At 44.7% G+C, this 13271-nt stretch overlaps 1 protein-coding gene across 1 annotated transcript in view; it reads right to left on the bottom strand.

Moving 5' to 3' along the window:
- Positions 1 to 744: 744 nt before the first annotated feature.
- Positions 745 to 13271, bottom strand: part of LOC135916983 (endochitinase-like) — a 31803-nt gene continuing 19276 nt past the window's right edge. Inside the window, exons 3-9 of the mRNA XM_065450420.2 lie at positions 11848 to 12132; positions 11226 to 11479; positions 7206 to 7309; positions 4910 to 5027; positions 3718 to 3912; positions 1913 to 2035; positions 745 to 914 (exon numbers count right to left, since the gene is read on the bottom strand). Of these exons, the coding sequence (XP_065306492.2) occupies positions 768 to 914; positions 1913 to 2035; positions 3718 to 3912; positions 4910 to 5027; positions 7206 to 7309; positions 11226 to 11479; positions 11848 to 12132 (1226 nt within the window). The 3' untranslated portion in view covers positions 745 to 767. The remainder of the gene's footprint in view (positions 915 to 1912; positions 2036 to 3717; positions 3913 to 4909; positions 5028 to 7205; positions 7310 to 11225; positions 11480 to 11847; positions 12133 to 13271) is intronic.

Raw genomic sequence — 13271 nt, 5'->3', positions numbered from 1 at the left:
TTAGTGCAAACCACGATCTACGTGGAATATTTACGACGTCGGCGAGAATTTTCATGTGTCAGGACCTGCGCATTTAACATTTAGCATTTAAAGGTAGATGAAAGCTGGCTTCGGATGCAAGGCCAGGGCATTTTCCTCACCTATACATTAGCAAAGTTGGAAAGTCGGCTATGTTTTCTTTATTGTTATTGCGCTTTTTTTAAGGGTGTCGTACTTTTTCTACGCCTAGCTGTTGTCAACTCCCCGAAGAGCTTTTGACGTTTCTTGGTAGCAAAAGTGAATGATCCTCATAGTTGTCTACGAGATTGTTGATCACAGTTAATTCAAGGTAATCAAACCAGAGTTACAAGGCAAATAAATCCTTCTCACCAAAAATACACGCGTGTAACGAGTAATGATGATCTGCTCCTTATACATTCTGCAACACTTAGCTCGGCAGCTCAGCAGTTGTGCGGGCTCCTTAAAAGTGTTAAGAAAAGAATGAATGTACTGACCATGCTCCGAACGAACCTATCCACGTCTACGTTTTTTATACGTTACTGTGTCACACGTGTTACAGGAAGCGCACAATAACTGTGATAAGCTAAGAATACACAACTCTCTTTTTCTTCGACAAATTTTGCAGAACATTCTATTAAGGAGCCACTGTAAGAAAGGTCCACGTTGACGGCGGCTGGACGATGGTCATCGCTTCACTGAAATGAACGCATAGCCTGGACGAAAATTCAGTGATGACGACTAAAGTGAGCGACAGCGTAACTGTTTATTCAGGAAGGACGGTAACCTTCGAGTGCCTTTCGTGCGGCCTCCACCAGAGGGTAGCGTATTCTTTGCTGGCAGCTGCCTGCATAGTCGTCCGCCTCCAGCGACCACAAGAAGATTCCGCCGAGCTTGTTCTTCCGCATCCACTCTATCTGTTACGAGTGTAATCACAGCAAAAAACAGAAAAATAATTACCGTCGGTTATTATTATCTGCTGAACGGCTGTAAACAGCTATATAGAAAGTGAGGACCCGTCAGAGATAGAGAGATCACAGTTCGGATAATTTCGTACTTTACAAGAACAAAAGGTGGGCTGACGACTCGCTTTCCGAAAGTATCTGCTTGTCCCAAAATTTAACTGCGCTTTCGAGAGCACTGGTATCCCTGACGGGCGGATTGTGCTCGCGTTGGAGTAAGCGTTAAATGTTCTGACGTGTAACAAAAACGCATCGCCTGCGTTGAAATTCACCGAAGTCAGAGCGCACATGTGTTTTGAATTCCTCCGTCCCTCAAATGCGGCCTTCCCAACCACAAATCGAACACGGGACCTTGTGCTCGGAAGCTGAATGCCATCTCATGCTGCTCTTCCTTTTGACAGTGTACTGACTGAGAAAAAGTTAAAGTTGTGTTTCTCGAAAAATTTTGTTGCGCTGCGGCAGTATAAACGTATCTCATTTAAGTACTTATGCACCTGTTGGTTATTATGTTACGCTTTCACGTTACGTCACCAACAGGACATTGACGTTAAATATCAGCAATATAATGGAGACGCACAGAATTCGCAGTTAATCCCTTCTCAGTTGAAGAGAACTTCGCACACGAAGATGCCTTTTCAATGATTCCCATAACCACGCCTTCGGGCCCCCTTTCGGTAAGAGAACACCCACAAGCAGCAGAGTACCTGGCCGGGGTACATTTATACCCGTTGAAGGGACACTAAAGAAAAACAGTGAATCAGCTCGGAGTGATAAAATAGTTTTTCAAAACTCGTTTCGTTAATTTCACGAGAGACGACTAATTATTAAAAGAGATAATGAAGCTCAATGTTCCATCCACCTTCCGCAAACGAGGCGCATGCTGAACGAATAGGCCTCGTCATCAGCTAAGCCTACGGTTCAATGTTGCCATCTCTCACGGTGGGTCTGCATACCTTGTATTTAACGCTGTCTCTGTCCTCGTAGCTGATCCACTGGTCCTGGTAGTGAATGTAAGGAGTCGCCGCGAAGTTCACCCATTGTCTTGGCCAGTGGAAGTATACGACACGTCGGCATGTCTGAAAAACAAGTTAACCATCGAGTACATTATACAGCGGTTAAATAGCACGTGATCAACGCGTTGCGGCCAGAGTGCAGGGCACTTAATATACGCAGCCGTCGCTCGGTTCAGCCACGCCGAGGAGTATACTCGTACAATTCCGCGTTGCCCAATCTTCCACACTACACCGTGCTCATCATGATGACAAATTTTAAAATACATATCGTTACCTTTATGAAGAACAGCGGCAGAGTGAACACATTCGTAAAGCCAACCAGTGGAGGATAGCATCCAAGCTAAGGAATTCGGGGCTACAGGAAAAAAACTTTTCTGCTCCCTCTGTGCTTCGAACATATGGACCCTCCTTACATGTGCCTAAATAATAATACGAAATGGCTCCTTATTCAAAGGAAGCTTTAGCCTAGACACATTATCCTGCACAACTGAGAATACAACAACGCTTTTTCTGTACTGACACTAAAATAACGCAGGTAAAATTTGATTCATTTAAAACTAAATTTAGATCTGTTGACTGGTGGTGCTAGAGTTTCATTTAAGATCAAAAACCCTACTGCAAGAAGTGGCAAAGCTATTTCCAAGACTCAATTCCTGTAGAAAAACTGGCAATATGCAATGTTAATGTATGTTCCCACCGAGAAACTACAGCGCTAGTTTAAAACGGTAGTGGAAATTGGTCACTTTTTGCAGCTCGGGACTAGTGCTTCTTCATCAGCTCAGCGTTTACGCCAAAGCTCTGCGTCTGTGATTTGCTCTGTACGAGCGTTTACACGGAAAGAACTAACGTATTTCTTCTATTTCCAGAGTAAGAACACAACCCTTGTTTCAACATCGGTCAATTCTTTAACGCAAACCAAGTGTGTTCCCTTGCCACTCCATTTTTAGTGCTCTTTTGTCCTTGGTTTTTTTTTATTTCTGCGCCATCAGTGTACCGTGGTCTCACTTATGTTTAGGTAACAGTTTAGAGCTGATAGCTATAATTTATTCGACAGAAGTGCTCGACCTGTGCCCAGGCAAACGCCTCGAGTTACAGCCTCATCAGCCAATCATCAATGGTGGGAACCTAAATTTGCGGTGACGTGACGTGCTAGGGGCCTTAACAACATTACAGTTCACCGCGATATGTGAGGCCTGTTACGCTCTGGCGTTGCTCATACAAGCTACTACGAAAGAAAGAAAGAAAGAAAGAAAGAAAGAAAGAAAGAAAGAAAGAAGGAAGGAAAGAAAGAAAGAAAGAAAGAAAGAAAGAAAGAAAGAAAGAAAGAAAGAAAGAAAGAAAGAAAGAAAGAAAGAAAGAAAGAAACTAGGCAAGAAAAAAGGGCAAAGCGATGTACACCGCAAAACCTACAGTATTTAATAATGTACAATCGTCTCAATCAACTAGAATGCTAGATGCATTTGCTATCGATAAAAATGTCGAATCAAAACTGCGCATGCTCTGAGTATTGTTGTCTGAGAGCTCAGTAGCTCTCCTCGCACTCCCGCACATTTTATCCCGTGGCAGACGTCATACTTCCCTTATCTGTGAAGGCATGGGAGACTGGTTGACCAGATTGCACTAAGCACACACGCACTACCCGGTAATGTTTAGTATCGAAAAGTGTTGGGTATAGTTTCAACACTGTGCGCACTCTAACGTGCCTTCAATATTTAATCACGCAAAAAAGCACCCTTGGTGCTCACCTCGATGTAATTCATGTATCCGTCCACCTTGGTAAAGTTTGCACCATAACCGAGTGGGTGGGACTTCTTGAGGCTTTCGTCGAGGCCGTACTTGTTCTGGTTTTCAAGCGTGTAAGAGCGCCCGTAGGTGGGGATTCCCGGTATTATCTGGTTCTTCTGTACACCGGCTTGGGTCCAGTGATACACGCAGCCTTCCTGCGAACGAAAATGCAGCGGCAAGGACTTGTGCTTTTTCCAAGTGGTTTTGGCGGTGCCAGTGTGAGAGAAGAGAACGGCCCACTTGTGGCGGAGGAGGCATACAGAGGCAAGCGAAAATGCCGAAAAGCGATAGGGTTCGTGAGGGAAATTAAACCGTATCATGGCTTTATGTCTACAATGATCTCTCTCCGTCTTTTAGTTGTGGAAATGGAGCCACGCTAGACGTATTGCCTGTCGTTTAGAAACAGCCTAGTCAAATTTACTGCGCATTCCTATCGTTTTCTGTGACGTTTTCTGTGCTTGTGCCTTGTCTGCGGTGCGGTACTCTTCGTAAGCAAAGTGATTTTACAATTGATTCACTGACATACGACATAGGTCGACTTCAAATTCCCTTCGACGACGTTTGGCTCAAGAAGGCTAAGAAGGGACGTCGTATAAAAGTTTCCAAAACTTCACTTCCGCAGTGGACGCATAAGAAGGCATCGTTGCTGGAATCACTTTCTAATCTGCTTGGAAGAGATGATTGAACATTTCAGCTCAAGGCCAACTGAACGACACGTGTTCTTCACAATGGTTTCCGTGCTTTCCTGCAAAGCACCTTCCTCGCGGTTTTTTCTAGGGCCTCAGTTATGAGCTTGAATAAAGAGGAGGAGCAAGGATAAAGAGAAAGATGGGGGAGTTTACTAAAGGAGATACCCTGGTTCATTGCTATTTCCTGTTTTTCTTTTTTATCCTTGCTGGTACACACTAAATTGGAAGCGTTGTGCAGTTTGAAAACGTATAACAACTGTTCTTCTCGGAATTAGTGTCGACACCGCGTTGTGATTCTTTACCATATCAGAGTCTTGCACGACTTACTGATCACATAGGTGAAAGTGAAATACCGACTTTTATTTTTTATTGCCCAAAAGAGGAAGGCGTAAGTTGTTTTTGTTGCAATATTACTGAAACTAAAGGGTTGGTATCAAAATCAAACGTTTTCTTCGCTACGTACTGTATCAATGTGGGTACGTCGCCCGTTTTCGTACTGTAGAACTCCGCTAGTGATCCTTGTCCTGGACAGGTCGTCCAACTTGTAGTCGAACGTCATCAGGAAAAAGTAGTCTATGTAGCTGCATGAAGACATGAAACACTGAGATGACGATCATCACAAGTAGAACGGCTGAGCTGCATAAGCAGAAAAGGCCGGAATTGGAAGTTTACGTGGTACCACTCCCATTACAAGTAATAACGCTCGTCAAGGAGTTAAGCTCAGACTTCTTCACTTTGGAACAAAGTGCCCGTAGCCTGTTTTCTTCTTTTTTTTCGGCTAGTCCTTTGCTCTTAAATATGTGGTACATACAACATACAGTTGCCACATATATCATATAACAATATACAACGTATCATAAGAAGCCAACAAACACTGACACCAAGGACAACATAGGGGAAGTTACTTGTGCTTAATAAATGAAATAAAGAGAAGGCAGGAATTACCAAGAAAAGGCAGAAAACTCAAGTAAGTGGATGGGAAAACGGCGCCGCGGTAGCTCAATTGGTAAAGCATCGCATGCGAAATGCGAAGGTTGTGGGTTCGGTTCCAACCTGCGGCAAGCTGTTTTTTCATCCACTTCAATCACCTTTAACTTATCGTTTCTTTATTTCATTTATTAGGCACAAGTAATTTCCCCTATGTTGTCCTTGGTGTGCAGCACATATTTTCTTTAATCAACTAGTACATATACCACGTGTTGTATGTTTTATGAATTCGGGAGTGTTTTGCATGAATTAGAAAAGTGATTGCCAAAGTGTTATATAACTGGTGAAATTATTAGTTTGTCTGTTTGCTATCAATGGTCACGCTATTGATGTAATTACACCATAGATGCAACATAGCATCTAACTAACGTAGGCACGGCATTTCTAGAATGTTACATTCTAGCTACGATGATGTAAAATAACATGACGTCTACAGATTTGGCCTAAACACAAGCATCTACAACAGAAAAGCTTCGCGTCTACCAATTCCTGCAGTGCTTGGGACATGCCATTTTTTTGGCTCTTTATGCCGCTCCAATGAGGTTGCCTTTATAGCGTTGTGGTACACAGGTAGGTGGATGATAATCTGTAATTTCGTACACTCCTTAAAATAAGGGGTAACTACTATTTCTCCTCTCCTAGTCGTAAAAAGAGAGTGGCACTGTCTATAACACCACGTTTGTTTCTAAAAAATTCTGGGGTTTAGCGGGCCAAAAACACTTTCTGATTATGAGGCACGGCGTAGTGGAGGACTCTGGAAGTTTCGATCACCTGGGCTTCCTTAACGTGCACCTAAATCTAAATACACGGGTGTTTTCACATTTCGCCCCCATCGAAATGCGGCCGCCGCGGCCGGGACTCAATCCCGCGATCTCGTGCTCAGCAGCCCAACATCATAGCCACTGAGCAACTACGGCAGGTATTTTTGGATCCCTTTAATAATTTCGTACTTTATTCATCAATCAAGTACTTGTACTTGATTGGTGAACAGGGCTCGGCCGGCGGCAGCGAGCCATGGCTACCTGGACTGAGGAGGCCACCCACCTTTGGGCTCAAGAAGCCTGGTCTCACAATAAAGTTTATTTCTCTCTCTCCCTCTCTCTCTCTCCCTCTCTCTCTCTCCCTCTCTCTTTGATGCCTAATCACGTGCTTCCAGCTACCGTTTTTTTTTTCAGATTTGAAGCGTTTCCTGTGTGAGTCTCTTTTGTTATGTGTGTCTTGCTGGCATCCCCTCAAAAGGTACCCTGTCGTCTACAAAAAAAGTCAGCACAAAACAGACTATATGGAGGAGGGCACATAAGTCGGTTCAACGTGTAGGCTTCCTATCCGCTCGGCCGGAATATGGTTGTAAATGACCAATACACGCTTGGGAAATTCACTGTCTTCTACTCTGCGTTTAAATGTAAAAAAAAAACATTCCATAACGAACCGCAATCGCATTACCTGCGTCGTGTCTAGCGGAAAGAAATATACATTTCCGTGGGGACCGATGGCCGACATCTCATCGAGTTCAGGCTTTGTTTCAACCTGTAAGTGGGGCTTAGAATGATCATCCCGGCTACTGTTATCCCGAGCTCCAAAACAAACGTGTACGGCCTTCATAAGGAACTGGCCCTCCAATGATCAATGAATTGTGCAGTTGGTTTACACCGGCTCCTACGGCCCACCTCAGCGGGAAAAGCTATCGCGCCGCGTCAGAAAATTGTCAACAGCGAGTTTCACAATAAACTGCATACGCGAAAGCATTCCGAAGTGTAAATGCTTATAGTTACCGGGCCAGTTCTTTCTTTTGCACATGGTCACACTTGGAATCGCGGCAGGCGGGAAGCTGCATCGTCAGCAGGACATCGTGGTCGGCTACCGTCAGCCGGAATTCCTGTCAGAGCAAGACCCAGACATGGAGCATGTTTTGTAAAAGAACTACATGACATTCAGAACAACTTCCACGATCGTTCTCTCGCTGATTTTTCTTGAGTTTTAGCCTCCCATAGCAACGCTGGGCCTGCTATAGAGGTGGCATTGACGGGTTCCACGTTGATTTTGAGGACCCGGGGCTCTTTAACATGCACCCAAATATGAGCAGACGAGTGTTTTTTGTACTTCAGCCTCATTTAAGTGAAGCCGCAATTCCACCCGGCTGTGACCTCGCACGCAGCAGCAGGTAGGCTCGTCCCGTAGACATTAAAGCCTGGTGTGACATTACAAGGTGCTCGCAGGCAGTAGCTGAAGCCTATGAGCACGTTTACAATCGCAACAGCAATATGAAGCATTCAGTAGCATGTTCATTATATTTCAGGGAAAGCAGCTGCTGGCTGGGAAGAAGAAGCTAAGAAAACGTGGGTCCCGCTTCCTTTGCTACAGCAACGCACATGAGCGAGGTGAATTGGTATAACAACTTAAAGTTGAGGAAACATTATAATGTTGAATTGCTGCACGGGGTCAGTGTAAATGAGAGCAAGCGCTACACTTTTAAACCCTCCCTTAATACCTATAAATGCACGTTAACTTTTTTTAGTTGTAAACGCACTCAGTTTCCGCTGTCGCTTTCATTACACCATAATTTGTCATTTTTCATTGTACAAAACTTATCTTATCTTATTGTACAAACCTTATCTTTCCTGGGGTACGCATGTAGCAGGCACCTCTTTTAAAGCTTCCGAGTTTCTTTGTTATCTGCGTAGAAATTTGCGCCGCACCATCTAATGCACTGAAATTAGTATACCTAACCTAGGTTCGTCCGCAGCTAGAATTCGCTTCATCCACGTGGTCACCATATCAGGAGTACCTCATCAGCATGTTGGAAGCTACTCAGAACAGCCACATTCATCTCTCGTAACTGCGGTCATCTTTCTAGCATTACCGGAATGAAAAAAAAAATACATATTTCTTCAGTCATAGGAAACTCGCCGCGTGATCACTTTTCTCTGTCTGCTTCACATGTATATTTACATCACTAAATATCACTGTCTGCCGATTCATGCGCATGTGCGCACGTGACGATGCCTTCACAACACGCTCAGTTTCGTGCAGATACGTGGTCAAACCCAGGCGTATAACTCATCATCACTGCCTCGCACCATTGCACGTTGGAACAGCCTTCTGGACCACATTGCATCCACGTCAAACGTATTGTGATAACCTGAATAGCCTTTTCGATAACCTTGTATAACGATGTTCCACTGTACTATGTGTAACCTTTTGTTTTGTCACCTTTTTATTTGACGCTAACTTCTTTTCTGTTCTGCAGAAGCTGTTACCCCCTCACTCTATGCCCTTCAATGGGCATGTATGCCGTTATAAATGAATAAATAAATAAATAAATAAATAAATAAATAAATATACTGTAGCATTTCTCTCTTTTTTTACGTAAAACATCTATAGAATCGGTCAGAGGGGTTCGCTTGTTAAAACCGCGTGTCATGAAAACGTGTTACTGCGTTAGTGCTTATACCTTTGCAACCGTATTGGCCACACGTGACATTTTCGTATCGTTGTGTAGAGAAAACAAGCCATTATTCGATCATTCATGTGTCCTGAGCACAAACGGCACAGTTGTTGCGCGCGCATGACCCGGCTGGAGCGAAATGGAGCCTACCCCTTGGCGTTCACAGCGGCAGCGTATCTCGAGTGCCGCGGAAGCGACCGCGTTCAAAAGATCTTAGTCATCGTATATAATCCATGAAACTCAAACCTGTCCTCATCAGGTGTTATAACATGTTCAAATTTGAAACGTTTTTATCAGACGCGTGGTCGCGGTTATAGCCCCCACGCGTTCGACACACAGGGTCCCTAAATGGCGTGAAGAAACTCGGGCAGCAAGACAGAAGGATTCCGATCCCCACCCGCCATATTTGACCACGGCGGGCGCACTACGAATAGAACGAGGGAATGATTGCAAGATTACATAGCAGAACCTCAACTAGCTGTGTCATAAGTTGAACGTATAAGATTTTTAATGGTGTGCAGAGGAAAGAAGTCATTATTGATCATTCATGTGTCGCGTGCAAAGATGACGCCCTTGTCGTGCGCACGTGACCAAATCGGAGATGGCCTCCCGCGTGGCGTTCAGAGAAGCGTAGTTCGGCAGTACGTTTGTGCAACCCAGTAGCAATGGTCGCATTTGAGAGAGCTCGCTATGCTATAGTAGGCGTCTTTTATCAAACTCAACTGGTGCTTTTCAGTAGCTGTAAGGCCTACTTCACTCCTGTCAATCGTATCAGCAGTCATCAAGCGACAAATGCTGCACTATCGCCTTTCAACGGAATTTATTCCTGGGGAGGGCGTCCACGGACAGCACACCATGCCTGGGCGAGATTGTTGTCAACGTCACTAAAAGCTTGACAGGGCCGGCTTTTGCACATGGGTTTTACTGGTTCCGTGAACGCCTCTTTTTGGTAGTAAGCTTGGTTTCTTCGCACGATTTAAAGTCACAAAGCACCACTAAGGCTATGAGAGGCCTCAGTGAAGTAACCCACGTGATCTGGCTAGCCGCGTTTAATAAACGCGAACACAAAGCTCGTTCCAGCAGCGTTTAGCTGTGAGAGCTCTAAAGTCCGACCGTGCACCTTTTTCGTTACGTCGTCGTTCTCAGATCACCGCCTCAAGCTCAGCTTCACTTCAACAATCAGGGGAAAAACTAATTTCAGGCAATCACCGGAATTCGAAAGAATAGACTGATGGGCTAGTTTGTGTTGCATTACATGAGGTGTAGAACAGACGGGGAACGACTACGAAAGAGAAAATGGTGCCATGGTGCTGCCACTTTATCAACATTGTTACAATTTTACCGTAAACGATCATGGAGGCATGTTCAATATATTCATAAGAAATAGGCTATAGAACACAACAAAGAAACTACGTGTCGTCGTTTTATCTATCGTTCCGCGAGCTTCCGTTGGCACTGGACCTCACGTAACCACCGGGTATCTAACTGATGGCCCTGCAGAGACGAACGCGGAAACCGCTGAACTATACTGCGCAGCACTTCCGCGAGGCAATTTGTGCGGATTCTTCTGCACCATGAAGGCTGCTAGACTGGTGGCGTGTGTGCATGCATCGCCATAGCAGGCAATACATGCATATATGTTTTCCAAAGAAATAATAATAATAATAATAATAATAATAATAATAATAATAATAATAATAATAATATGAAGAAGAATAACAATGCTATAGCGGACAAAGACGACGTTGTGCCCATCCCAAACACAGGGATTTTCTCGAGAAGATGGCGGTGCCCTCTGCGAGAGCCTGCGGATGTCGCAGTAAATGAATACAATACTGGAGACATCACCAATGTCTGCTCATCGTCGCTCTTTTCCATTTTCTATTAAACCCGCCCCAATCGTTATGCGGTCGCCGTGGCTGGGAATCAAACCCACGACCTGCCGCTCCGCAGCAGAACGCCACTATCACTGAGTCAGCGTGGCGAGTAGAAAATAACGTTAACTGTAAATTTTCGCGTTGAGTCCTTTGTGTTATTCGCTCGTAACCCCTCACTCACACTATGTACCAAGCTTCACAGCTAACGACTCGTGGCTTCCTGCAAAAGTCGTTCGCTCGCCGTAGCACCCATTTTTTACGGCATTAAATACAGTTCGTCTAGAGGTGACATGCCACTTGTTTAAAATTAATTTCCCCTCGATCCACCGACCTACGGCAGATGACACAAACACACCCAACAGGACGCCGCTTTTGCGCTAAAGTTTTAAAAAGTTGGCTAGCGGTTACGCTGGGAACTTTCCGCTCTTTCTTAAACGAGCAAGAATGGCGATGGCTTTCGCTGTAATCACCCTGATGAACTGTAAGACTCTGTCAGCGTCGTTCTTGCTGCAGCTAGAAGGGCCGGGTCCTTCGAGGTGAAAGTTGATGCCGTCCAGTCGCTTTTCTCTCAGCAACATGTCGAGTTCCTTGATCAGCTTCTTCATGTCCTTGTCCGAGCGCAGTCGGTTGAGCAGGCTGCTCCAGTGTGCCCCACCACCGTAGCTGTAAAGAACCTTCAGATGTCGCCTTTTGTTTTTCATTGAGGCCAGCTTCCTCAGTAGAGCTGCATTAAGAAAAAACATAACGAGTGAAATCTTCAGTTTTCTTTACTGTGCAGCTTCTTTATTTTACTTTCCTTTTAGTAAGAGAAATTATGCTGAAGAATGAGAACGCACAAGTACGATCATAAAATGTGTTTTAAATTTGCTGCCTGATAAGCGCCTTGACTTATGAGCGAACGTACGAGTGAGGGTGAGAGCAACATATTGAAAGATATAATAATGAGCCAAAAATACAGGCAGGTATCTGGCTAGCTACCCCATAATGGGAGAATGGATTAAAGGGATTAAAAGGCAAGAGGAAGCGAAAAGAAAAGCAATAACAAGAAAATGAAGGTGTGAATTAAGTAAAACGCAAATGTGGCTCACTCACCCTTTTCCTCGTGCAGGCCCTTCTTACGAAATAATAGATTTCCGGTCTTGTTGTCGGTTTCCAGGTACGAGTACACGATGTGCGTGCACTTGTTCTTGGGTATGGTGTTCAGGGGGAAGCGCATGGCGCCGGTGTGCGTGAAGCCGTCCCCTCGTAAGAAGCACACCAGAGGCGCTTGCTTCGCACTGGAGCGTTCCTTCTCGCGAAATTCCCGGTCACGATCGAGCTTCACCTGCTCCTCTTGACTGTCGTCTGACATGTACCACGGTTCTCCGGCGCCCCCAACTAGTATTGACGGAGAGAGATGGGGGGAGGGGAGAGGGGGGAGGGACTTTGATGATGGTGGTAGTGTTTGAACGATCCAAATTTCGGATACGCCTCAAGTGATTAGGAAGATCATGCTGTTGGGCCAGTTGGTGCACAAAAGTAAATGAGATCCTTGGGCAAGCCACACGACGACAAAACGTACGCGCATGCGCACATCTATGGAATGCATGCGGAAGTAGGCGGCGCCCACACGGCTTGTGTGTGTAACTACCCTTTTGTGGTCGCATGATTCTCGGGATAGTCGTATTATTTATACTGACACTAAGTTATTCAATCGGATTATGTAACTATCGAAGAACGATTTCTAGGATTCCAAATTCTATTTGAACGCGGTTATTCGAATTCCTTACAGTATTTGGCTATGGCCGGATGTGGGGGAATAACTATGGTAATTGCAGCCTGGCTACCATGAAGACAAGAAAAACACAGTGAAATACCTGTTTTTTACTGTAATATCAAATAATAACGAAAAGGGAAATGAGTGTGAAAGAAAAGACAACTTGCCGCCGCCGAGAGCTGAAATGACAACGTAATGCCTTCGATGAACTAGCAATTGAGCTACCTCGGTGGCTTTCCTCCCGTTTCTCGACTGTTCGTGTGCATGAAGGGCAAATTACCACCGTTGTTCTTGCTCACGGTGACTTGCAATTATAGAAGATCTATTAAGTTTCCTTTTTGAGATGGCTCTCGCATGTGAAATGCGTCGTATACTAGTAACTGTATTCGGTACTATTCTCACTAAGAATATCACGAAATGAAGCCCGGGAAACAACTAAAAGTTAAGTAAAAACAACAATGGGTTACAAGAAGCAAGACAGGCACTATATTTTAGAGCTCGCTTTATTGTAAACTATGTGACCTCTTTGATACAGTATATAGTGTACGCCGTGCGGTAAGCTTAACCGTGAGCGCTAAACTTGATATGACGTGCGTATACAGTACTGAGCTGTCACGGATGACCTTGGCGCTTCCATGCGCATAAGAAGTAGGCATAAAAAATGTATTTGACTTTTTTTTCCTGTGAAAGGTCTTATCTGCTCAACTGTGGCCTTTCTTTTTTTGTTCGTTGACTATACAATCAACGCAAGCGGAAGCCA

Source organism: Dermacentor albipictus, chromosome 1 (assembly GCF_038994185.2).
Source record: "Dermacentor albipictus isolate Rhodes 1998 colony chromosome 1, USDA_Dalb.pri_finalv2, whole genome shotgun sequence".
Taxonomy (NCBI): Eukaryota; Metazoa; Arthropoda; class Arachnida; order Ixodida; family Ixodidae; genus Dermacentor; species Dermacentor albipictus.
This window is presented reverse-complemented; position numbering and strand designations above follow the sequence as displayed.